At 37.6% G+C, this 27,513-nt stretch overlaps 5 protein-coding genes across 6 annotated transcripts; 1 reads left to right on the top strand and 4 right to left on the bottom strand.

Moving 5' to 3' along the window:
* Positions 1-871: 871 nt before the first annotated feature.
* LOC136242745 (transport and Golgi organization protein 2 homolog) lies at positions 872-9,531 on the bottom strand. The gene is made up of 7 exons (XM_066034203.1): positions 9,331-9,531; positions 7,515-7,640; positions 3,970-4,087; positions 3,850-3,917; positions 3,107-3,257; positions 2,954-3,052; positions 872-1,132 (listed from the first exon to the last, which is right to left on the bottom strand). The coding sequence occupies exons 1-7, from the start codon at positions 9,470-9,472 to the stop codon at positions 1,000-1,002; spliced, it is 837 nt and encodes a 278-aa protein (XP_065890275.1). The 5' UTR covers positions 9,473-9,531; the 3' UTR covers positions 872-999.
* Positions 9,440-13,275, top strand: LOC136242744 (uncharacterized). Of its 2 annotated transcripts, none has more exons than XM_066034201.1 (4): positions 9,440-10,470; positions 10,512-12,201; positions 12,255-12,634; positions 12,691-13,275. In XM_066034201.1, exons 1-4 carry the CDS (start codon positions 9,612-9,614, stop codon positions 12,999-13,001), a joined length of 3,240 nt encoding a protein of 1,079 aa, XP_065890273.1. In that variant the 5' UTR covers positions 9,440-9,611; the 3' UTR covers positions 13,002-13,275. The 2 variants fall into 2 exon arrangements, with proteins under 2 accessions (XP_065890273.1, XP_065890274.1); XM_066034202.1 differs by having other exon boundaries at positions 9,444-10,470; positions 10,533-12,201.
* Positions 13,276-16,825: 3,550 nt separating this feature from the next.
* LOC136243463 (protein-tyrosine sulfotransferase 1-like) lies at positions 16,826-19,161 on the bottom strand. Its single transcript, XM_066034968.1, has 2 exons — positions 18,225-19,161; positions 16,826-17,229 (listed from the first exon to the last, which is right to left on the bottom strand). The coding sequence occupies exons 1-2, from the start codon at positions 19,055-19,057 to the stop codon at positions 17,091-17,093; spliced, it is 972 nt and encodes a 323-aa protein (XP_065891040.1). The 5' UTR covers positions 19,058-19,161; the 3' UTR covers positions 16,826-17,090.
* A 29-nt stretch (positions 19,162-19,190) lies between these two features.
* On the bottom strand, positions 19,191-23,942 carry LOC136243464 (protein-tyrosine sulfotransferase 1-like). Its single transcript, XM_066034969.1, has 2 exons — positions 23,013-23,942; positions 19,191-19,401 (listed from the first exon to the last, which is right to left on the bottom strand). Exons 1-2 carry the CDS (start codon positions 23,828-23,830, stop codon positions 19,260-19,262), a joined length of 960 nt encoding a protein of 319 aa, XP_065891041.1. The 5' UTR covers positions 23,831-23,942; the 3' UTR covers positions 19,191-19,259.
* On the bottom strand, positions 23,916-27,510 carry LOC136243461 (nucleoredoxin-like). The gene is made up of 6 exons (XM_066034966.1): positions 27,100-27,510; positions 26,798-27,049; positions 26,201-26,405; positions 25,952-26,131; positions 24,571-24,665; positions 23,916-24,277 (listed from the first exon to the last, which is right to left on the bottom strand). Exons 1-6 carry the CDS (start codon positions 27,409-27,411, stop codon positions 24,044-24,046), a joined length of 1,278 nt encoding a protein of 425 aa, XP_065891038.1. The 5' UTR covers positions 27,412-27,510; the 3' UTR covers positions 23,916-24,043.
* Between the last annotated feature and the right edge of the window lie 3 nt (positions 27,511-27,513).

Raw genomic sequence — 27,513 nt, 5'->3', positions numbered from 1 at the left:
AACATTAGTTAGGGTATTTCATTCTTAAAACAGCAAAAATCAGCCTGAGGCTTTCTGAGTTCAATCAGAGGGTATTTTGCTGCCACTTTGGCTAAGAAATTCACTTTCAGAGATCTAATCAGATTTAGCAACAATTTTGAGAGTGGAGAGTACTATTTAGAAAACGAGACTAGGTAAACTTGGGTTCTTGTAATGTACAGTTGTTTAATCCACTTGGATTACAAGACATTGTCACAATGAAAAAATGTTGAAACTCTCAGGAGCAAACAGCATCAATGTGAGCACCAATAGTAGCAGGGAAAACACGGATGCTGAATATGACGTTTTAGAGTGCATTGAGTACGACACGGCTAACATAACATTAGCTGTGCAGACCTCACTCAAAAAGCTTGTACAAACACATGTAGTCCAGTTATATGCCCTTCGTTTAAACTATTGAAATCTGTCAACCTTTCCTCAGCCTGATGTTTATGGTTCATTTGGACATGGAACGCCCATACATACACATGACTATACCTATGGGCAGATTTGTCAATTGTGTGCATGTATTATAGCTACATGTTTGCATGTATAAGATCAGCTATTGGTTTCTGGCCTAAGATCCTGACATGGCCATCATGTGATCTGTCAAAACCATGTGATACAACTGGCTTGCTGTGTACTTTATCCCAGAAAGAAAAAACTTTACTACTCACCTGATCATTTTCAGTGCCCCAACAATTAGTAATTGTTATTGTGAAGTAGGTATCATGATCAAAGAAAACTACATATAAGGAAGAGCTATTGATGTTGACCATTAGTCAACTTTTGAGTCATATTTGAATAAATGAAAGTTGACCCACCACAGGCAGATCATGCAGTCCACATTGGAGAGGATAAGGTCCTCTTTGATGGAGGAATATAAAAGTTCATAACAGATACCAATGCATAACATGCTTACAATCACACCTCTAATAACATCATTATACATGTGCATTATTGAATTACAGTGTTGGTGTGTTATGATTTTGTACAAAAGTCAAATTCAATGGACTTGGTGGATGAAGGTAACTGGGGATCTTCTGGATTAGTTAATGTCTTCTCCACATATGTGACATGATTGTGTTTGTCTATCAGTATGACACTATGAGTCCTATGTGAGAACAACACATGTATACAACAGATGAAGTTGATCATGCATTACAGTCCTGGAGTATATTGACAGTTGACACTGCAGAATATACATTGAAACAAGTAACTGCAGCTGTGGCTGTAGGTGGTGCTGTCTAGAAGGCAGGGGCATAACCAGAACCTGGACCACCCTATTATATAAACATCAAGATTGAGATATTCTAATAGAGCAGTCACTCTAGTACAAGCGTCAATTGTATTGAAATCATTTTCAGATTCAATATGAGGGTTGAATTTTCAAATTTTCTATGGGGGGGGATTCCCCCAGCTCTCCATGTCATGGCTTACATGCTATTGTGCTTTAGGAATGCGTTCCCTCCATTACCTAACTGTTTAGCCCTGGCATTCTGGAGGAAGACTTAGCGATTGCTATAAGTTTGGGAGGCAACAATGACAAGCATTAAGGAGTGGCAAAGGAGCTTGATGGCACTCACTTGTAATAAAATGGTAGTCTATACCTGTACCACTGTAGTAGTGGAGCTTATAAAATGATTCAAAATGCTTGTGTCTACCATCTGAACACACTTTATGAGATTACACTCACTTTAATTCTACTGGTGCTGGATTCTCAGCTGCCACTGAGAAAGTATGCTAGATTGATTGACACTCCAAACCACAAGAATTTGGTTGGTTTGTTTCTTGATTAGATGCGCATTACAGAAGGACTTGTCTTCAATACAAGTACCGAAAATTTAGTTAGTTTTGTGGACTTGGGTGACATTATCAATGTCCTTTTGTGATATTCTAACTTTGAATCAGATAGTATGAGTGAACTACCATAGGCAAAATCTGTTTTGTTTACAATGATAAGAAGACATCAACTTAAAATTTGCTTATACTCAGTTTCCTGATGACTCAGTATTCACAAAGCAGTTTAACGGTTACAGTGTATTGGATTCCATGTAATGTCATGTACTTGTGACGGTGCTACTACTAACCGCAGGCTGTATCATTTACTTACCAATTCACAATCTAACAAACACAAGATGTTCAATAAATATAGTAAAGAAAAATGGTACATATACTTGATTCTAACTACTCATCACAGCCAAGGTGCCATGAAGGTATTGTGAAGCTGGTTTGAGAGAAAGTGCTAATATACAGTTACTATTGTACTGTATGATAGTATGCTGGGACCATATTTTATTTGAGTATTTCACATTATTACCTCACACTATTTTGTATCCAAAGACATGTGATATTAGGAGTGAAACAAAAGCAAAAAAAACAATCTAGTTAGAATAGAATAAAACTCCTACATAGTTGCTTTGAGTTACAAGCTTCATTAGTATACACATTCATTTTGATTTGCCTGAGCTATACACAAATTTTTGACGTATGTAACTGTTGCTTTTATTTCTATTGTATTTTCTTATTTTTAGTTTTCACACAGGTTGCTTATTAGAGCAAATCCTGATAATCGAGGGTGAAATATAATTGAGGGTGAAATTTGGCGGACAGCCAAGCAACCATAAAATCTAAAAAATTTTTAATTTTGTACATACATGTACGCGGTAGGTCCTGCAAAGTGCATACTTTCTGTAACTAACATGGTCTCATCAGTTCATAGTTACAAATTTCAGTATAAATACTAAACTGTATTGGATAGCACTACATGATGATGAATTACTATGTATTTATTCTATTGCAGTGTCAATAATCCCGATATTAACACATTAGTAATTATATACCACAATTTAATACACTCTTGATTTAAAATGTTAAGAATACACTACAAATCACAAACTACTCCCACTGTGTGGGAATACATGCAGACACTGACCTGGTACCATAGCCAGGGATATGGCCACATATGGCACTCAAATTCTCCATTGATACATCATCCCACTTTGTATCAGGCAAGTTGGGATCTGGATAGAAACTAAATCATATACATTATGGATCCAGTGCTTGGAACAAAAAAATACTTCCCTACCGGGTTGTGTCACCGAGTAGATCTAGTAGGCCCTCGGTTAAATCACTTTTAGAAATGTTTGGAGTTTTCACAATACTTGTGAATTTTTCCTTTCCATAAAGCAACTTCTTCCAAGGTGAATCAAGCCTTGCATTGCTCAAACCATAGATACCTAATGTACAACACAGTGCATCTGGTATGTTGTTACAGGGTGGGATTGTTTATCAAGACACACAGTAGTGTTGTAAGATGGCATACCATACCAGATAATGGGAGGAACACTTTTCAAGTATATATTGCATGGATCAAAGTGATGATGAATACTGTATTTCCATACAGTACCAATTAGAGTACTGTATGACAGTTATGTAAGGAATGTCACAAAAACACTTGCATTCAGACAGCACAATGATCATATGCATGACATTATAAATCACTAAAACAAGCCAAACTAATCCTAGTAGTTTGTGCAACTTAATGTGGTGCACACCTCACACAAATAGGCTACTGCAGTGATGTTATACCTGATAATTTTAGTAAGTGCTTATCTAAAAATCTAAAATTTCTTTGTAGTTGCTTTCTGATATCAAAATCTTCTACAGAACCTCCCATTAGAAAAGGAGTGTGTAACAAGACATCTTACAAATGTCAGTTTGATACTCACTATCTGTACATATTGGCAAGTGCTCAATTAAGTTTTTAAAAAAAACAACAACTCATAAATGACTACAGAATAGTAGACACATAATTACTCTTCCTCCTACCTGGACTAATGGTTACTACACCACCATTTTTTTGATTTGTGTAATACATCATCTTGGCATCTGAAATGCTGAAATGTTCATAGTGTAAAATGAGCGGTATTGACACCACGGTGCCAGTACCTGAAGTCTGTCATTAGTAGATTGTATAGATTGTATTGATCACCAGTAGCAATCAAGTTAGCACAGTAATCTTCTGTTGTACCAGCCTTGCCTAGCAAGTAGTTACTCACCAAGTTTCCTACAAGATTTCAAAAAATAGTGTATGTTCTATTAGAGTGTTTGATATTTACTACTCTACTTTCCACTGGATTATAACTATCTAATCCAAAACAGCCAAGCTGTAAAAAAGGGTGCAGCCCCAAAAAGCGATGGTGAAAGAAGATGTGAAATCCTAGTTGGTGGCCAAGAAATGGCTGTGATGGTAGGTAAACGGCAAAAAGTTTAATAACAACAATTCAGGTGAATTTGTTGCCGAGTCCTAGTAGAGGCACCTGAATTGACGTTATTAAATTTTTTGCCATTTACCTACCATCACAGCCATTTCTTGGCCGCCACCTTGGATTTCACATCTTTTTTCACCATCGCTTTTTAGGGCTGCAGTCTTTTTTGCAGCTTGGCTGTTTTGGATTAGATATCACTTTATTTTGTGTTTGTATACTCCAAAGCTGGCCTATGGCCAGGATTGGGGCTTCTTTTTTCTTTACTACTTCCAAACAAAATGTAAAGCAGTTGTAGAGTTGAACATACATTTTTTTATAATTGAAGGTAGAAAAGGGGGACACGTGCCATTTTAGATTTTCCATTTTCTAAAAATTAGAACAGCTTGTTATAACCATGTAAATAATGTTGTCACTAAGTAAACAACAGAATTTAAAAGTTTATGGCAGTCTCAAATCAATTTTTAGCAAATATTACAATAATTCAATCATGTCCCAAAATTGTGTTTAATGCCCACCATGTGGTCACCTAAATTTTCAAATGGCACTTGTCCACTTTTGCCATTGGTCCCTTCAATTGTACTTTTCTCAACAGGCCAACAGAATGTAACTATTCAACTTGTTGCAATTTTGGACTATATCACTTGTTTGTAGCTGAATTTTCTGCCGGGTGACTAGCTTATAGCTGAACTCTCTACAGAGTGACTTGTTGGGACTCTCTACAGGTGATTTGTTTGTAGTTGAACTCTCTACTGGGTAGCTTGTTTGTAGCTGAACTCTCTATTGGGTGACCTATTTGTAGCTGAACTCTCTACAGGTGACTTGTTTGTAGCTGAATTCTCTACCGGGTGACTAGCTTGTAGCTGAACTCTCTACAGAGTGACTTGTTGGTACTCTCTACAGGTGATTTGTTTGTAGCTGAATTCTCAACTTGGTGACTTGCTTGTAAGTGAACTTTCTAAAGGGTGATTTGTTTGTAGCTGAACTCTCTATTGGGTGACTTGGGTTTGTAGCTGAATTCTCTACAGGGTGACTTGTTTGAAGCTGAACTTTGACCTGTTCGCAGCTGAGCTCTCTATATGTGACTTTTTGTAACTGAACTCTGTACTGGATGACTTGTTTGTAGCTGAACTCTCTAGAGGGGGATTTATTTGTAGCTTAACTCCATACAGGGTGACTTATTGGTAGCTAAACTCTCTACAGTGTACTTTACGTAGCTGAGCTCTCTACTGTATGATTTGCTTGTAGCTGAACTCTCTACAGTTAACTTATTTCTATCTGAATTCTCTATAATAAAAGACTATTGCATGTGCTGAACTCGCTACATGGTGGCTTATTTGTAATTGAACTCTCCACAGGGTGTAACTAAACTTTCTACAGTGTGACTTTTTGTGGTTGAACACTCTTGTTTGTAGCTGAACTCTCTACAGGTAACTTGTTTGTAGCTCTCTACTAGTTATATGTAGTTGAACTCTTTACAGGGTGCCTGCTTGTAGTTAAACTCTCCACAGGGTGATTTGTTTGTAGCTCAACTTTCTACTGGGTGGCTTGTTTGCCTAACCAGATAACTGGTATGTAACTGAACTCTCATGGGTTAGATGAATTCCTGACAGTGTGACTTGTTCGTAGTTGAGCTCTCCATTCCAGCAGCATCCAGTTTATCTACAGTGTACACAGTTGCTGGTAGCTATGAAGTCCTGTGCCAGCTTTTTTCATCAACAAAAACAGCATCAAATTAATAAAAACTACCATTATTGTAATAATAGAACACAGAAGTATTATGTAAGCAACTGCATACAAACTGAATGCTCTAATAGGGTGACTGTACTATTAGAGTATCTCGATTGCACACTTGCTACACATAGTTGGATCTCACATTATAACTCGGTGACTTTTACTCTGATTCTACTATATTACTCCATGGACTTTCTATGATGATTACTCCATCTACATACTGGTTTTCAGCTAAGCGGTTTACCTGGTAGACATGAAAATTAATAGATTTTTTATTCACGAAACTTGATTGCATAATTGTGAGTGTCATATTTCCATGGTCTTTATCTCGATTCCTTTCAAACCACAAAAAGGTACTCCTACAATGGTTACTCTATCTACATAGCAATGCATGTTAATTATGAATCGTACGATAGTTATATCAAATGAACTATACTGAAGTATAGTGTGATCAGGGCAATAAAGTCCTACACGTAGGGCAGGTACCAGTGCTAGTATATATTATATAATGGAGTAATGGACTAGTAGGTTTTCAACTCATTCCTCCAAGGAGTTTACCTTGTAGGTGTGACAGAAGTTTTACCTTATTTTATGCAAATAATCAGTCATAACTCCGTGAATGTTCATTGGATTCCTACCAAACTTGCTAATGAGATCCGCTTTAATGAGCCCTTCAAATGTGCCAAATTTCAGCCTGATTGGAGCACATATTGGTGTTTTATGGCAGATTTTGCAAAGCATGCGAAAAGAAGTAGAAGAAAATAACGAAAAAATTAAAATGAAACTTTGGCTGCTCATATCTCGGAAATGGCTGGGGCAATTTCTTCACATTTGGTATGTAGACTCCCTTTCCTGGTGGGAACTTCTGTAGCAAATTTGGTTCCAATCGGATAAGGGATCACAGAGCTACATATGTGTGAAAATCACGTTTTCTTTCTTCCTGTCAATATACTCACGGTGTGGTGCACTGGCTTCTTGGGCCACACGACACACTACCATGTATCTTGATTACGGAAACACTTCATTAGTGAAAAGCAAAATTTGTAAAAGCATATTCTCACGACATACTATAATCGCTGCAACAGATTTTTAGCAGCAGGTTTTATTGTAACAACAAATTGGGTCATCTAGCTCATGCCATGACAACAAATGAGAGCAAAATTACAACAACGTAATGCTGAATAAAGGAAGACAATTCAGATAGCCAACCAGCAAACAACATCAGGGGATATTTCACTGGCTACTTATGTGAATGGAATTCAAAGACTACAATGAGACCCCAGTTATCTGAACTCCTTAGGGACTACATAATGTTCAGAAATTTTCATAATTCTACAGTGTACGGAAAAGCATAGCTAAATGGTGAAACAGATTAAAACTACTCTAATAAAACAAACACCCACTCTAATAGAAACATTCAAATACTCTAATAGAGCAATCTTTCTTTTTTTTGCAAATAATAGCTGTTCCATTGTATTCACTTAGATGTAATACCTCTTGATGGTGCACTGTAGTTAATATCACTATTACAGACACGGACATTTGTGAGTGTTGCAACTCTCCCAGTGGTAGATACACCGAGCCACGTTCCACCACCTCTCACTGGATGTCGATCTCTACCTGTGATGGAAAAGTTGAATGCTACACTAAGATAACCGCCATTTTATACATTCATGATAATGGTCATGCCAAGTAGGTCAAAAATATAACCTATATAGTCAAAACACCAAAACAATGAAACAAAAGCCATAATAGTGTACTTTTAAATCCCTTCTACATTGTAATGTATACTGTAGCTACATATGACTAAAGTGTTAAAATGTGTACGTGCATGGCAGTTGTAATGGTGATGTACACCCTCTCCAGATAATGTACACATTGTATCTCCTGCAGTACATAAAAAGACACATGTAGGACTCAAGCAAAGAGTACAAAATATAGTGGATCTCATATTGGGTGTTACTATTCACTGGACTCAATTGGCATCATAAGCCAAAGCAGCGTCCATGATCTAACTTGCCGTATCAATAGCCATTATTGAGTTGTGCTTCTCTGAAGGTATCACTTAATTATATATGCATCACTGAAACAATAAATTTAAAAAAATTGAAACTTACTGAAAATGGTTTGGGTCACTTTGAGGCATGTTTGTAAGATCAAATCAATGTAATATTGGTGAGGCCAAACAAGTCTGCACAATTAAGTATCATATAATAATGTCACCTTCCTAAACTGGCTATGGTAGTAATTCACCAACATGTCATTTGTGTACAAAGTGACCTACTGGTCTGTTCCTCATGTTTGATTGTCATTAGCGTTTCGTCATTAATACTCCATACATAAATCAATGGGCTTCCAAACAGATTCACTTGTCTAACTAAGGTGTAGTAAGAATTTGAAATTTGATTCCTTTCTCTACATACAAGCCAGAGCTAACATGGCACCAAAGTTTCACGGAATTTGACTGTGCTATATGTATGGACAATCACAGAGAAAATTCGGCAACCACCACATAAAATTTGTGGATATATGTAGTGTGAACTTTAATAGGATGTCTTCTTAGGCCACTATTTAATGATTTTCTGTTTTCATCAGCACCCGCATGTATTTTTACTGCCACACATATTTCCCCATTATTAAAGCATTATTTCATCTGATTAACCAAATATTGATGTGCAGTTCAGTTTTCAAGATTGCTGCACTAATACAGCAGCTACCTTGTGCATAGTAGCCTAGGGAATGTGAAAGATTAATGGAATGAAGTTTGCAAGTAAGAAATTGATCCTCGAATGGAACTGATCATGTGACAAAGGACGACTATATGTAACATGTTGGTTGCCAAACTAGCTATGTTGAGTTAGAGAAGTTCAGCAAATTTCCTGTTATGCAGAGAGTATTAGGCCCTGGAGGTATGAAAATAAGTCTAGCTGGCTATATTGTGGCAGGTACTAGTGAAAATGGATAATGGTAATGACCAGCCCACACTCTACATTTGGAATTTTCCGATGAAAAACAGAAAATCACCAAAACAGTGGCCACACATATGCTCTTAGCTTACAACACCGCAAACACACATGCACACGCACAAACAACGGAACCACATGCATACCAGAGTATAAGCTAGCAAAGTACAGGGTACTAGAGTTTAAAGAAATGACCCTTAAATAATTTTATTTATACTTTAATAGTTTTATTTAACAAATGTGACTATGTAGAAACTCGTGATAACAGTGTTACCACAAAAATGAACGCGTCCATGCTGCTGCTTCGTGCTAGGCTAGCATGAAAGATACACTTTTGATTCTCTCACCTGCACAAATGCTCGAATTGTCGTCCCAGAAATTGACTAAATCGGTAGGTCGGTTAAAGTACTCATCTCTGTTTGAAGCTAGGATAAATCTGTAATCACTGGCTTCGGAGGTTGGCTGAAAATCGAAGAACAAAATGCACATTTTTGCACCGTGAAAAGGCTATCAATCGTAAACGCTAGCGCTAGCGTGTGTAATCTTAAGCCCTGCGCTCTAAGTTAGAATGCAAAGTTTGGCGGCACATTGGATACCATAGATTTTCGAGATAATCTATATTGATACGATGACAAGTATTAATAACAACCTGAAGCGAGGTCTTGAGCATTTGATTCTAACTGGTGTGGAACTTGCTGATCGTGAGTTAGGTTCTGGGGCCTTTGGAAGAACGTTTGCGGTACAGCATAATGGTATCACGTGCGCAGCTAAGGAGTTGCATCCTGGACCTTTATCATCAAATAAAGCTGAATTTTTGAAACAAGTTTTTCTGCAACAATGTTTGCTTTACAGTAATCTTGTCCATCCGAATGTGATGAAACTGTTAGGGGTGTATTATCCCAGTAAGCAAACTGTACTACCGGTACTGGTGACAGAATTGATGGAATATAGCCTCACTGTGTTCTTGGAGAGTTATCCAGACGTTATTCCCATGTTTGTTAAGTTGTCAATATTACAAGATGTCAGTAGAGGAGTCCATTACCTCCATGTTCAAGAGATGATACACTGTAACCTGCATTCTAACAATGTTGTCTTGACTAATAACTTGGTAGCCAAAATTTGCGACTTCATGGCTGTAAAGGTGATTGGAACACATGGAAGAATGGAAAAAAGAAAAGCTTTTGTTTCTCCAGAGGTATTGGGCATGGATAATTTTTATGGAAGATCAACTGCATCAGATGTGTTCTCGTTTGGCTGTATAATGTGTCACATGATTACCCAAAGATGGCCAGAACCATTTTTCTACACAGAAATTCCTTATCCTGGTACTGGAATAGACTTAAGTGAAATTGAGAAGCGTCAGCACTACATTGGTCAGATAAGTGATGAGTCACTAAAACAGCTGGTAATTTCATGCTTGAACGATCGTCCAGAGAAACGTCCCCCAATATCACAAGTCAGCAAGTGGATTACCAGTATAGTATCAAGTGAGCTGTTGTTATGCTGTAAGGTTAATGTGCTGATATAGCCCATGCATTTCCTTACCCAGGTCATTATCTTGATGATAGCAGTATTAAGGTTGCATTCTCACTAGCCATGAAAGAAGGAGTAGCTCAGTCGCGGGATCTACAACTGTTGTTGGTAGGTGCAGAAAACACTGGGAAGACTTGTCTCATCTCGTCATTTCTTGGTGAGGAGTTTATTGAAGGGCAATCTGCTACTGAAGGAATTGATACTGGTGTGTGCAAAATTTACTGCAAAAACTGGACCAAAATCAGCCACTCTGACAGAGTTGATATCCTGCATCATCAGTTTATTGACCAGTGCAGAATTGATGCTGTGAAAAAAATGATGCCACTGAACCCAGTCAAGACCAAGGCATTGTCTTACAGTGGATATGTTGCTTCTGAGAGTGCCCCACCTCCTGCTGCTATTCATAAAGATGTTCCTGAGCCACGCCCACAAGACATGCAGGTAGGTTTTGCCAACCGTTCCCAGATGTATAATCCAGATTGTCTAAATCTCTCATTGTGGGATTTCCCCGGCCAAATTATTTACCATAACACCCACTCTGTTTTCATTTCACAGAGTGGGGTAGTAACAATAACATTCAATGCATCTGTAAAGCTGATGGATGTGATTGTTCCCCGTGCAACTTCCTCTCCACCCCCAGAATGTCATACCAACATCTCCAGTATTCACTACTGGATACAAGTAGTTGATTCAATGTGTTCAGTAGAGGGAACTGAGGTAGACTTGTCTCCATTACATCCGCCTATTATACTAGCTGGTACTCACATTGATAAGCTTCATCCTGACATCAAAGTTGCTCGAAAGATTGCCAAGGAAATGATTTTGCCTCAGCTTATAGAGGAGCTTGCTGACAAGCCTTATGCTCAACACTTAGTAGGTATGGGTGAGGGCATTGAGGATGCTCTAAATCAATTCTGCTTTTTTATCAGCAACAAGTGTAGGGATGAAGAAATAGAACGTTTAAAGAGTGTTGCTGTCAAAGCGGCCACTTCACTGAGAATAAAGCAACCAATTTTTTTCCTCAAAATTGAACGTGCGTTTTTGCAGCACAAAGAGCAGGTAATATCCAAATCCCACATGGCTGATGTTATTGCAGAAAGTACATTTTCTATAGCCGAAAACAGCTCAGAGTTTGAAGGTGTGTTGAAATACTTCCATGAGAAGCGCGTCATCTTGTACTTCAGCGAAGTTAAATCATTAAAGAATCTTGTGATATTGTCTCCACGCTGGCTTGCTAAGCTCTTCAGCTATATCATGACTGCTTATTCATACAAAAGAGGTAAAGGGTTTGATGAGTCATGGAAGCGGCTCACTGAATATGGCATTCTTCATGAGAGCCTTATCCAACACATGTTAGACAAGTTCCACTCAGATTACCCCAGCACAATTGAAATTGCTAAACAACAAGTAGTGGATATTCTGTTGCACTTTCATCTGATAGCTCGCATCACTAAAGAAGCATGGTTCAGTGAAGAGGGTTACCCATCACTGCCAGAAAGTGGTGACACTTTCATTGTGCCTTCTCTTGTTCTTAATTGTAATGCTGGGAGACACCCTCCTAACACCAAACAGGAGAGGATTATTTACTTCAAATTTTCCAGTGGTTTTGTTCCAATCAGTCTCCTAAACCAGTTGATAGCTGATTGTATCTGCCGTAATGTAGAGAAAAATAGTCGACTGTTACGGTGAGTAAAATATCACAATATAATGGTATTGTATTGAGTACTCCACTTTCTAGGATCAGGCATGGTTTGGTAGAACTACAGTTAGGGGCACACCAAAAATACTACATCAGTCGATGTGTGGAGAAGGAAAGTATCCAGTTAACAATCACAATGCCACTCAGAAATGACTTGGACTGTGCTGAAGAGAGGAAGGAACTGATTAGTGACATCAAGATGATGTTGGATAAAATTATGAAGGTATTCATGCCAGCAGTGAAGAAGAGACCAGTCTTATTAGTTCCCTGTCCGAAGTGTACTAAACTCCACATCACTCTTGATGAGGTATATTATGGAAACACCATTTTTTGTTCTGCATCAGGTGAGACCGATCAGTTAGTTGGCTACTACAGAGATCTACTATCAACTGGATTAGATGATAGTACCACTGTAGCAGGTGAAGTAAAATATGTTCACTTTACCAAATTTAAAGTATTTATGACTTGTATGTAGGTATTGAAAGAAAGTTGGAAGTGTTCACTAAGCACTATGCTAGTTTGATAAATGTTCTGCCCATAAAAAATCTGAGCAAATATTTTGTCAGTGAAGGTATAATAAGCTTTGAGGATGACGAGGCAATACAGCAAGCAAGAGGACAATCAGAAGCATCCTCACTAGTACTTAGAAAGATAGCTACTTCTCTTAAGATTGGCCAGGCTAAAAGTTTTGACACCTTCTTATCCATCATGGAACGACACGGAAATATGGCAACTGATGAATTAGCCAATCAGATGAGAGGACAACTAATGCAATATATAAGTTAATAGCTACATGTAATTGCAGTGCATCACAATCACTACATGTTGATCTGGAATATATAGTCAATCACCACCCATGCAGTATATGTACAATGCAACTATAACTTAAAGATGACTCCACATAGTTCTGTATTCCCTTAGCTGGTCATCACCCACCAGCCAAGCAGATTGCATACAATGTGAAATCCTATATACATTTTTATGCAGGTCTGACAAACATGCATTATAAGTGTGCTTCAAATTGTCAATTCTTTTAACCATGCTTTTATGTCAAAGATCACATCATGCATATACAAGGATAGATTCATGAATAGTATAACCTGTTATCCTAAATGTCATTATTATGGTTTATGGCCTTGTAAGCCAGGTGGTAGTGAAATGATTCAAATATATATCCAAATTCTCCAATTATCTCAAGATTTAACTGCTAAACTATTCTTTAGATTTTAAGAGTCTTTACATTTTAATGCTGTTCTATACCATATGCGTATTTTGTACCGTACGCGTATGGTATGTACCATACGCGTACGGTACGATTTTCCGTACCATACGCGTACGGTATAGGCATACGCGTATGGTACGTACCATATGCGTATTATACCTTTTCTCAGTGTCTTCTAGCCTTGCCATCACCTAGCTACAATGGGCTATCTTTACAAGCATTTCTAGCTTTGCACTGCTTGTGCAAAGCTAACAACTTGACAAATGAACTTTGTAAGTGTTATCAGTTGTGCAACATGGCCCCTCACTGTCTTTGCATCTTTATCTATTATATACACTCTTCTTCTTTTGAGGATCCAATTTATGTTTGCATACTTTTCTTGTTTGTACATACTGTAAGTAGTACCACCACTCACATTCATCACACTGGACCTACAGCACAAATTAACATGGATGTTGTTAACTTTAAAGAGTATAGCTATACATTCAGATAAGAGTAGCTAAACACAATGTCCCATCCACAGTAAGTAGTGAGTGGTTACAACACACTTAACAATTAAACAATGCCAGATAATATATATATATACATACATTCATTACTGAAATATTCATTAGAACTCATAAACTCACCATAAAATCTCTGCCATGTTATGTTTTCCTCGGTAGGCAATGTACACACCTCATTCAATAGCAAAGATTCAGTTTAAAAAGAATTTGTTGCACATGCAATTAATTATGTTAATAATGCTATGCTACAGCTAGATTTACATTAAATTTGCAAACTGGAATATTGCTTTCTCTACAGTAAAATCTCTTTGTTGCCTCCCTCGATGTTATTGTATCAGAATTCTCCAGATCTTCCTCTGTTTGAGCAATCATTACATTGTACTTCTCGAGCTCATCTGATTAAAATTGTCTGCTCAACACTCCTTTAGTGTGTGCCATCAGGCATAAATATCCATTTTTAAGTGGAAGCTATAGTGTACTAACAAATTAAAGCTAAACAATAGATTATGTAACAACAATAGAATAAAACATTTAATGAAATAATATACATATATGTGACTGTAAAAAATTGGCTATATTTTCCAATGGATGAAAATTAATTAATATGGCTGCTATCACATATTGTGGGTATTGTTCTATAATTGTAGGGAAGTGTAGGCTCTTGGGCAAATCTTTTATAAGCAGAACAGACCACTGTATATAATATTATTCATCAATAATTGAAAGCACACAATAACAACTATAACTCTTACAACTACTGCACACAATATTAATATTACAAGTATATGCATAATGAATTATTACATCATGTCACATCATTACATTACATCATAAACTCTATTACAGGTATGAAGGAGGAGTAGCATTATATAATGGCCTGATTTTTGAATTTTCATTATATCAATTAAACAATGGATCATGAATCCAATAGGAAGTAATATATGTGTAGCAATTGCAGCCACAATGTACTGCGTGGAAGAAGAAATAAAAATTAAAATTTACAATGCGTTTTCAGTGTATATGGTTGCTATGCAACAGCTAGATAATTAATTTGACTATTCTAAAGAATATACATTACTATATAGTATACCAGCTTGTGTACTTTCAAAGTAATATATAGCATTTCCACTGTGGAGAAAAAAAGCACTTGTGCATTCAGGAGTGGAAGGGTAGAATGTGACAGCTTTATTATCAAAGTCAACCACTCATCATAGTATTATTGTGAAATATTACATCATCTGCAATTTCACAATTGGTGTAACATTCCTGGAATGTCAACAATCTACAAACAGTACACAACACTATTAGTCAGTCCGCAACTTACTGCTTTCCAATCCGAAACATTGTTTCAAAATGTATAATAAACCTATATCACCAAGCCTGAAGTTTGATTGTGGGTTTAATTTCACTCAGCTGAAGCTACCTTAAGATATGTATGGGCCCCCACTGATTATCTTTTCTGTTCACTGGATTAATCTAATGGAAATTCTATGAGTTAATGTTAATCAAGAGTTTTATTCTTGGTTGATGCAAATTGGTTACTTTATTGATACAAACATACTGGCTTTGTTCATCGACTTGAACTGTCACTACAATAAATGTGTTTTTGTGCAAATCACACATACTTCAGCGAAGTATGTGATGTGTAGGAGATGATGGTTAACTACTGAATGGACAAATGGGTTCATATTTACTAACTAATGGACAAATGTGGACCATCATCTCCACATACACCACAAGAGTACATGCTATGTACAGCACATTTAGGGCATACCACATAATTATGCACGAATACACATTTTATTGTAGTGTGTCAGTGTAATGGCTTAGCACAAAATAAGTTTATTTATAGCACATAAAAATTGATGCTTTTCTATACATCCTACTACCTCTAAATGATAAAGGATGCCATGTACACCAATATACAGTCACACTGCTTGTCTTGTGTGCTTCACACACTATATCCTGAAAGTGTGCCTGCACCCAAAGGGTGTGCTGCTGGTTAAGTGTGCTATGACCACCTCAGTTTTAACAGTGTAGGTTTGCATCATGCAGTAAAGCAAATTATATCTTAATTACAAAATACATCTCAGCTCTAGAGAATAGAATAGCTAATCAGACCAAAATATGATTGCTCTATATAGAGGTATATATACCTAGCTAGCTCGATCTTGACTGAATTACAGAAACTGCTAAAAGACTAGCCGGGCCCCTTCCCACTCCCTCTTCCGCCAAAAAAGAAATGAAAGCAGAGTGCCATCCAGCATAGTCAATAGGTACGACAGTGTAAAAACCTTCTGCTTGATATTATATACAAAGCAGGTTAGCTATAGCCTATACTCAGATGGTACGATTTTCCGTACCATACGCGTATGGTTGTACCGTATGCGTATACGCATATGGTATGTACCATACGCGTATATATAACGTATGGTACAAAATACGCATATGGTATAGAACAATGCCATTTTGAAATTGTTCCTTTATGAATGTTCTATTAGAGTATAGTGTTTTGACTACTAGAATACAGAGCCATGCTGAAATACATCTCTTGTTTTAACAACATATATACCCCCTACTTCACTTTAAAAAATTCCACAATTTGCGCCCATTTTATACTTTAGATCAAGTTAAAGAAAATGTCTGTCATCTTCCTACAGAAGTTGTAACTTTTGTATTGCTTCTTCAAGACAAAGTGTGACAATGTATAAATGTTAAGTTTTTAATCTTGAAGTTCACTTTTGCAGGCCTAATGCCTTAATATATCTAATATAATCCTGTAACTACAAAGCACTTAGCCTACCCAGCTTAATATGCATTTAATTAGTATGGAACTGAGATGCATGGATACCAGCTGAGGATGGAGCAGGAAATAACATAAATAATAGCATACTAATAGATTTGACTGTACAGAGTATAAGAATCATAAAGACATGTGTCTGTACCATGTAGAATGAATGTACTTAGTGTCTGACTCAAAAATACATGTAACCCTATACGGTATCTAGCATTGGGATACCTTTATCATTGTGATGATAAACTGTACAAGGATGCAGCTTATTGTTATTTAACTGATAAAAAAAAAGTATTAGCACAAGATTACAGAAATGTGCTAAATTGATTTTAGACATACAAAATATAGTACTATCAGCTATAGCCCAACTGGCTTAACAAAGGAGCAGTTCGATACATCTTTTTCTGCATTTCTTCTGGTATGTCATGTCTCCACTTGTCAATAGCCTTACTGTTTACGGGCTCCTTTACTTGGTTGGTGGATGGTTCCATCCTGAAACCAACAATGGCACACACTAATAAACCTGAACAGCATGTCCTACACACGTTGTTCATATGTAAGTATTTTTCTATAGTTACGAGCTAATAGAAAACAGATGATTATACAGAGTGTAGCTTCCAAAGATGGCTAGTGTGACAGATGTGAAATGACAACCAAGAAATGGCTGCACTGGTATAGAAGTTTGCAATAAGTTTGCTGAAAGTCCTATTAGAGTATGACTGTTCTATTAGAGTATCTTGATTGTAAGCATTTTACTATCATGTAACCTAGCTTCCGAGAGCAGTTTGCCTGGTAAACATACAATTTTTGAAAATCATGTAACTCAATAGCTCTTTATCCAATTCGAACAAAGTGGAGCATGCTTGCATCATTCCCAAAATTTGAAGATTCATAGACAAGTTTTCATGCACTCCCAAAGCTAATTAAGAAAAATAAATTGAAATCTCAAGGTGCATATCTCAAAGACGCCTACAATGGATTAAGCTCAGAGTTGGTATAATCGCATCCCAAGAAAATTACCACTTCAAAAATGTTTCATTTTCATCCAAGCTATTGTGACTCTGTCTTGAATTTGATGGTTATGGCACATTTACATAGCTAACAAAAATTAGGAAAATTTTGTCTTATAAAAAATTTCGACATAACATTTTTGTCGTTGGCATAATCGGCAAAAAAATTTTTTTTGCACGTTAATATTTGTATGCATAAATTATTCGTATAGTTAAAAATAATTAGTTCTAATTTTTGCCGATATAGCCAGTGACGAAAAATATTTGACGACGGATTTTTCCTGGTTTACAGTAACTTGTGCAATTCATAGTCAGCAAAAACGTATACTTTACATCAAAGATTCATCTGAAAGCTATCCCCCCTCCAAAAAAATAATTCATATGCAATACAGTAATGATAACATTCTTGACACTGTGTTGAAAATGACTTTCTATAGTTAAACACTAGAAATGGCTATTACTACTCCCACTGCTTACTTGGACAGGGAGATTTCCTTTGATGAAATAAGCTCATGATGTCGAAGGACATTTTTATGCCAGGGTATTCCTGCAAATCTCAATATCCTCCTCATCCAGAACTCTGGATCTTTAACCAACTTCTCATAGTAGACCGATAAGCACTTATTATGGCCAATAGCATTGCACTGCTCCAACATAGTTGTTAGTGCTTTGTTCCAAAATGAGACAGCAGACAATAGGCTCTTTGTATCAACTCCACCGATGGTCACATTGCGAGTTACTATTGAATGTGCTACAGCTCGGCCATCTCGAATCATCAGTATGTATTTACCATTTGGGAACATCCTTATCAGTGTTTTAAGGTATTTAAAATTCAGTGGGTCTTTGTTGCAGTAATACTCTGCTGGTGGCCCATGGTTTACGATTACTTGAGATATAAATGCTCTTGTGGCATCGTCCAATACTGACATGTTGAGACCAGCTGAATCAAGACGTCTCCGCTCTATATCCCGTACTTCCCAGTTGTATCTCATAGCTAGGAGGCGTGTAACAACTCTGGTCTCCTCCCCACACCTAATATCTGGATGTGCATCCAACATGACTCGCATCAACGTGGTACCACTGCGAGGCACACCACCAACAAATATCACTGGTTTTACAATTAACTGTGCATTAACTTCACTATCAACCACCACGGATCGAATCTTCTCCTGAACTTGTGGTTGTTGTAAGCATGCAGGGATCCGTATCGACGAAAAGCTAAATTTCGTTTCTCCAAATAGAAGTATTAGAGCGACGACACTGAAGGAAAGGCATAGAAATAGTTTCCATCTTCGAATTCCTGCCATCATTTTTCATAGCAAACTGAAGCAATTGACGGTCTATTATAATACCACATATTGATGCATCACCAGTTCCGTACGTCACAATTCTTTTAAACGCCCATCATAACACACAATGACGTCACCCCGCCCACTACACAAATTAAAAGCACACCAATCAACTAATGATTATCACCAAATGTACAAAGGATATAGATTTAATAACACATTTCTATTGTGGGTATCCCAGTTTTCTCAGTAACGGTGCCAACGCAAATAGTCTCTGTGCTTCTTCTTCGGTCACGCTTGGTCTCCACTCATCAATAGAGTCAGAATGGATGGGCTCTTTTAGTCTACCATGGATCATCCCTAACCTATCAATAAGCACATTTTAAAGGTAGTTATGTAGTATCTATGCATTGTACAAATAGACAATAAGACTAATACACAGGATATTAAGAAACTGTCACACCATTATGTGACTGGATGTGCAAAAAATCTGAAATCGTGCAAACCTAGTATAAAGCATTGATTACAATGGGTAACACTTGCATATTATTTTTATAAATCTGTAATTGTTTAAATGTTCTGTTCTTTGCAAAGAAAGAGTCTAACAATAAAAACCTGAATATCATCTCAGGCCAGGCAAACTTGATTAATTGTTTCTCATCCCAGCGCTCGCATCCCTTTTTACCCCACCACCTCTAATTTCATTATTGCTGTTATCAATCACGTGTACACATATTTTGATGCTAAGAGGGCTGACTATCATTTTACAGCACAGCAAATGTCACTTGCACCTCAGAAATGGTGGTAAAACGTAAGTACTAGTTCTTAAAAGGTTTTAGCTAACCTTTATAGTAACAGACAGGTTGATTTGGAGTATTTTCTATAATGAATAATGAAAAATGACCCCCCATCATGGCGCCCTTATGGAAATCCAAATTTTTAGGGATGAGAAACAAGTAATCAAGTTTGCCTGGCCTTATTTGCCTACTCAAGAGGAACGTGAAAGTCTTTTTGCAGAAGACCAATGGATACATGAGTATCATCTTTCGTAAAGACAAAATCAGTGAAGAAAGATTGATCATGTGCTATAGTTTCAACCATGATGTAAACAAATGGCATAACTTACCCAGCAATCGATTCCCCTATCCATGGTGAACACAATGGTGCAAGTTTAACTCTGTACATCATTGTATTCATAAGCTACAGCCGTTTTAGTAAGCACCTGTAATTTATTTCCCAATACTTGCTGTTAGATACATGTGAGATGCATTGACTGCCTCCTATAGTACAGTATAGCTAATATAATAGACTAATAAACAGTGCATGAATGCTGATTAATGAGTAGACTTCAACTTTGACTACCTTCTTCCTAGTACTACTTCTTCCTTAGCTCAGACTTCCTGGATTATCTTGACACACGAAATAATCAATAATCTACTATCTCAGAACCCATTTGAATCATTTTCAAGTTGAAAGGTCGCCCATTTCAAAAAAATGTAGACCTTAAGTTACCATAAATAGTGTGGAGTCTTTGATATCATAAGGTACAATATAGCATATGATCTATTTTTATACCTAAAGAAAACGAAGCACGTACACCTTCTTTCCAACAATCTTATTTTAAGCACAGGGCTAGCTCACTTGTTCTACTTTAAGCACAGGGATAAGTGTGAAGACAGATCAGGCGTGAGAACTAAGCTGAAAGAGTGAGAAACAGAGAGTAAGGCGTGAGAGCGTGAGATTACTAGCTAAAGAGCGAGACTCATGCCTAATGTGTGAGAGTTGGCATGTCTTGGGAAGGAAATAAAAGCCCAGGCTTTTATACGAGGAAATATGGTACGCAAGTAGTCAGCAAATCTTTGCCGATTATCTAACACTATAACACACTACAGTTATCACTAAACTGTATTCACTCAAGTTATCTAACTTAAAACAAGATTCACTCACTAACTTTGTTTACATGGCATTAGTAGCACTTACTAGCTATAGTATAATATAGCTACGTATAAATTATGTGGTTTGCTTGACACATCATGTGAAAAACACAAAGAAACCCATGAAGGATAGCATGCTACCAGTCTGGATAATGATGAAGCGAACCAGAGAAGCAGCTAGTGCAGGGGCGAATCCAGGGAGGGAGGCTCTGCTGACAAGTTTTTCTTCAATTTAATAAACTAAAATCAGTTTATTAGTCTCTAAAATAACTATCGTCTTTATCTTCTAAAGCTATTTCAGCAACTGCTGAAGGTTTCAGTTGCATCTCTAATGGCCTAAATGGTAAGATTTAACAGTGAAACACACTGCTGGGGAGTCTACCATTAAGAGTGGAACTTCCCCTTTTAGAAGCCTGGATCCATGCCTGTAGTGAACAGTGATGACCACAGCAAACGTTCATGCAAGTACAAACACTTGTCTCTGACAGCTCACTCAGCGCTGCAATGTCTACAATACATGTCCACAGGCGTGCTATATTAAATTGCATAATGTTGTGTAACATGTAGCTACACCTGTGGATGGAAGCCCTACTATCGATGAAGAGCCTTCACTGGTACAGAAGGATAAAAGGCAAGACAATAGAGCATAAATTATATGTTTATCAATGTGCCAAAGGTTTCTTCTTGAAACGTTTTTGTGAAAGAAGTAGGGCTGTAGCTGTACCCAGTTTTCTGCTATGCTTGACTGAACGCAACAGGCAGGCAGTAGAAAATTCCATCAAATAAAAATATCTGTAACAATTTGACAAAAACGTTTGTGGTCGATCTGAAGGCTCTTTTGGGCTTGATTTTACTCAACCAATAGTGCTGCGTCGCTGTGAGGAAACATTAAGGCAGGTTTTAGGGTGATATTTTATCACTGGCCTGGTTTGGCAAGAATCAGTGGTTTACTGGTGGATGGCCTAATAATGTTGGCTAAACATTTTTTTCTGTTGATATCAGCCACTAAGAAGCCAGCATAGCCTGTACCGTACAGTGTAATAATTTAACGGGGGGGGGGGGGGGATTTTGACGAATTTGGCGAATTGTTGCAATTCGTCAAATTTTTCCTCGTCAAAGCTCACATGACTGGTTAATTAGAATACTGAAGTCAGCACATTCGTCAAAATTTTCCTTGTAAATATTTGACAATAATGAATTCGTCAAAATTTCCCCCCATCGAATTATTACGCTGTACGGTAACCTTGTGTTTGGACTTCAATTGTGGTCTGCCTGCATTTTGAAGTCTATTACTTGCCCACCCCCCATCCTCCTCCCCATTGTTAGTACTCGTGATACTACTTTGCTCATGCAACTGCTCAGATTTTCTATTTTATTTGGCAGGAAACTCTACAAGTAACTACAAGTGCTGGAAGTGGTCTGAAAAGTAATATACTGATGCATCTCTTGAGTAAATTTCATACGTGTGCTTGTTATCCTTGGAAAGTTATGTTGACTTGAATTCTTTAAACAGTTTATCTTGAAATTTCTAATATGTGATTTGATCGTTCTTCCAAAATCCAGTCACAATTATCGGCAGACTGTGTGAATTTATCAGCACCTCCCTGGTACATTTTGTGCGATATACAGTCCTTAAATAACTCCATTTCACAGAAGTTTTAGGAAGATGAAGCCAGCTGTTTTGAGATATATTCAGGTTAGACACAAAAACATACAGGTTTCCGATACAAAATTGTTTATGCAATTCCATTGTTAGCCAGCATAGCTTCGAGCTAGGAACTATAAATACTGATGTTTTAGAGGGTACAACAGTACAGTGTTACTGGGTAGCTTCTATATACTCTGTAGTCTGTGCACTTTACAAGTGCCAATAATTGGTACCTACTGATAATTGGCAACTTACGCTATTGACTACACAAAAGTCAACAAGCCAGTCAGTGACATGTTATAGTGAAGCACTATACATGTATAAAAGCATAGCATTCCTCCCAATAGATTACCATGCTACCAACATTTAAATATTGTATTCAGTGGTTCCTTACTTGTTATAGTAATCATCCTCTGTGATACTACTATGATTCAGTACATCTGAATTCCATGGTAGACCAGCAAAATTGAGTGCCGCTTTGATCCACACCTCTGTATCAACGACCAGCTTCTCATAAATCATGATCATACACACTTCATTACCCAATCCATAGCAGTTATCAAGCATCATGGTAAGAGACTTGCTCCATTCATTTAATGCAGAATCAAAGTCAGGATACATGCCGGTGTGCGATGTCAAAGAATGTGCCACTGCTCGACCATCCCTGACGACGACAATAAATTTGGCATTGGGAAGAATCTTTGAAATTATGTCTATATAATCAAAGTCTGCTCTAACACAAATGTTGTCATCCGGTAGTTCTTCTTTGATTGCTTTGGCAATGTCTAACAGCACCTCATGGTCTGTCATGTCATACTCTTTCCACTTTGTCAAGGATATTTCATGAGTACAGTCCAGCATTGGGTGTGCATTCAACACAGTACGTAGCAAGTTGATACCACTCCTTTCAACCCCGCCCAATACTACTCCTCTTATATTGGCCAGTGGTGACCGAAACGTTTTCTTTTCTTCTTTCGTGTTAGCCATGATCGCTTCGTACTGCTTCCAACAGTCAGGAGAATTACAGCGTATCTTGTCACCAGGCAGGTAGGCATGCCACATCCACAGCACGAGTAGGAAGGAAACGCCAAAGAGGCAAAAGACCAAGCGATGAATTCGGTTCATTCTTCTCGGGGCACAGATAGCTTTCATCGTCTCCTGCACGTTGTACGGTCTTCTGTAATGTACGGCTGTACAGCTTCTCGCAGCCATAAAATAGGTATCACACTACATGCACTAGCATACTTCCCCACTTCTCTCCAGTCCATCTTCTTCATTTCTATTTAAAGCGAACTAATCATAAGTGATTATTTTACTAATAAAATTTTTGTACATACCAAGTTAAAAAAAAAGAACTACTAACAAACTGTCTAGTTAGCTCTGTAGTTAATTAACACAATCAAACAAGAATAGTAACACCAAAAACTAAGTTGAACGGAGTGGTTTTCCATCCAATGTTTTAGCCAGATATTTGGATAGGTATTCTCTAATGAGAGCTTCAGTCATGTCTGTAGTATCACTCACATACACTGTCTGCTCAGGAATGTCTATGATAGTTAGTAGTGGGGTGGTGTCTGCCAGGTTGGCAAATTGACGTAATGATTGCACAATATCATCATCACTTCCATCCCCAGTACCGGCATAGAAGAAGTACACCTCCTAAAACACACAAAAAGCTATTACTAAAAGTGCAATTTACAAAATGTAGTAACTTTGGGACCAACAAAAGTTATATCCTGGTTTTTAAGGTCCTCAATTAACTGTTGGGATTATAGGATTGTCAATCAGAACATGGTGTACATGTAGCAGAGCAAACAGTTTGTTACAGTTTGTCTGCCGAGCAGCCCTAAGTCATGCATGGTGCATCAACCCATGTGAAACTTACTCAAACAAATTTGCAATTTAAATCAAAAAGTTTGGTCACAGCACCTGTGTGCTAACTATTTCCTTACCTGTTCCTTATTTTCCTTCTTCCATTTTTCTATGTATTCCTTAGCAACTGGTTCAATGACCTTCATTGCCTTGTCCATCTCCTCTTGCTCACCATCTACACATTGTTCAATCACACAATTAACTGATAGAATTATTTAACTACTAAGTGACACATTCTTTAAGTGCATAAACAATCACTGTGACGTACGTATCATTGGGAACTAATACTTAGCACACGTAACTGAGTACACAAAGTAAGCAAAAGACTGAGTTAGATCAGTAGCCTACGACTAGCTTGTATGGACTGCAATAATATTGAATGCAGACAAACAGTTTGCTATACTCTGTACTTTTTCCATCTAGCAAACCTTAGAAACAAAAATGGCAGCAAAGGTACACTTTCATTTGTTACGACATGGCATACTACAATTATCTTAGTGAAACACACAAATTAACCCTTAAACCCGCATAATCCAGAAACTTGGATTCACACTTAATACGCATGCTTTGCACGAAGTTCTGCAACTTTCGAAGCGTCCATACTACAGCTATGCAATTTATGTCATTCTACTATGATGTAGCAAGGATCAAAATGATACCTAGGGTTTTACCCTAACACTAAATGGTGAAGCCAAAACTAGCCGTGAAAATAACTTTTCAGTAAGGAAACACGCAAACCCTTTACATACCTTTATAAAATGGTCAATAACTTGATGGTAGTTGATCCTATCACTTTGCTACAACTTTCATTCAACTCTTCGTGAAATTCTGCATCAGGCCATATATGACTCATGTGAGTAAACCCACAATCGAAATTAAACACGTGGCAAGAATTTAGTAACACGGAGACGTGACTTGTCGCTGTTCACCACTTCATAACAAGTAAGCCACTGTAGTTACAGTGTTCATTTAACCTTCTCCAAGTAGCCCAGTAAACACACTTTTAATCTAAGTGTATTTGTAGGCTGTAAGAATTAAGTTACCCCACCTAGTGTCGCCATGCATGCCCATATTGTGTAAACACGCATTTCCAAAAAGTTTTCTGCAGGTTTAAGGGTTAAAGTGTGCATAGCATCTATCTTTGTTGCTGTGTTGTCAGTGTTTTACTGTGTTTGCTTTCATTTACAAACTGTTCTGTGTTCTGTCTGTGATGCAGAAGAACCAGAAACTTTCATAACTCTTGTAGTGGCTTAGGCACAATTTTGTACAATACCAGTGACCTCCATAGTTCCCCATTAAGACCTTGGAGGCATTTTTTGCTGTTCTTGAAAACCAGCCCTAATGTATCCTACTGGATGACAAGTGCTAGGGACTATGCTAGTTTATGCAGTTGCATACTTGAGGTTAACCAAGACATGAGGACTTGCATACATACACAAATATCTAGAGGTGTTTTCTTACTAGTAAATAAGATGAGAGATGGACTGTCATTGATTTGGCCGGCAGTAGCTCCAGTCAGCTTGTTAAGCGGTTTAGGGTACCATGGAAACTCCTTGCCATCAGCATCATTGGAGACAGCTGCTCTTCCCTGAGTAGTGACAAGTTTCCTCTCCTCATCAACAATCACGAGGGTGGGGATTCCTAACATAACAAACAAAATTCCAAACATGACCACTTATAATTCCCCTTTCTAAGTTGTAACAACTTTACCTGAAACATCAAAATGTCTGCTCAAAGCTTTTTTCCTTGGATCATTATAGGGAAGAGATATCCAAGGCATTGTTCCAAAGTAGTCCTTAAAAGATTTATCATCTCTGTCACTGCTGCAGAAAATGATTTCAAAGTTCTTTCCAGCTTGTTTGAGCTTATTGTAAGATTCCACAAGTTGGGGGGTGAATCCTCGACATGGTCCACACTGTGATTCAAAGAAAACAATTAAAAATCCTTGACATTTTTTATTGCAAAGGTTAGCAAGAGAACTTTGAAAGTTAAGGAGCTAACTTACATTACAACTTATCTAAAAGTAACACGTGCTCTACTAGGAAATCCAACAACAGTTTGTAACTTCCACTATATCTAGCCAACAAGTAGATAGCCATGTCTTATAATTAGTGTAAATTTTTAGTGTAAATTGATTGTGGGTACACTGGCCATTATTAGAATGGTAAATTAATTATCACTTTTAAGGGAATTACATAGCAGGAAATATGGTCTTCATTAATAGTAGCTACACTTTCTTATTCAACACTTTTAGAATGCAAAACAAGTTAAGTATATATATCCTGCTTGAAAATGATTCAGACTTACCCAGTGGGCAGAAAAGTAAAGTCCCAGCACTTTACCCTCAATTGCTTCCTTTCCAACTTCCTTCAGACCTGTGGTAACAAATTCTTCTCCAATCAGCTCACTGAGTGGTTTAGGCTTCCATGGGAATTGTGTTCCCTCAGGATCCTCCGCTACAATGGATCTTCCGTCAGCGGTCAATACAGCGCCTGTTTCGCCGTCCAACAAGATTAGAGTTGGAATACCAGACACCTTAAACTTTCGAGACAAGTTCGTCTGCAGAGTTATTGCATTTAATTCATATTTCTTCACTAACAGTAAGATACCTTAGTAGCTTTATCGCTGAAGCTAACTGCATGCCATGGCATTTCGTTGAAATATTCTCTAAAGCTTCCTTCGTCACGGTCCGAACTGAGGAAGACGATGTCAAAATTTTCGGCATTTGATCCGCTCTTGATTTTGTTATACCACTCAGCCAGTTTTGGGGTGAAGGCGCGGCATGGTGGACACCAGTGAGCAGAGAAGTAAAGTCCGACCACTTTGCCTGCTCCAGAAAACGTAGCTGTGGCTGCTTCTTCCACCTTGTCACCACTGATCTTCTTAATTACTGTATCTCCAAGAAGACTGCTTACTGCCATTGTTCCTTGTTGCTGACTAGAATGTGCTAAGTGTTTGAGAGCTACACGTTGCAAATTGTTAGGTCACAATCTCTTTATGGAGAAAGTGACCTAAAAATAGCC

Source organism: Dysidea avara, chromosome 13 (genome assembly GCF_963678975.1).
Source record: "Dysidea avara chromosome 13, odDysAvar1.4, whole genome shotgun sequence".
NCBI lineage: Eukaryota > Metazoa > Porifera > Demospongiae > Dictyoceratida > Dysideidae > Dysidea > Dysidea avara.
This window is presented reverse-complemented; position numbering and strand designations above follow the sequence as displayed.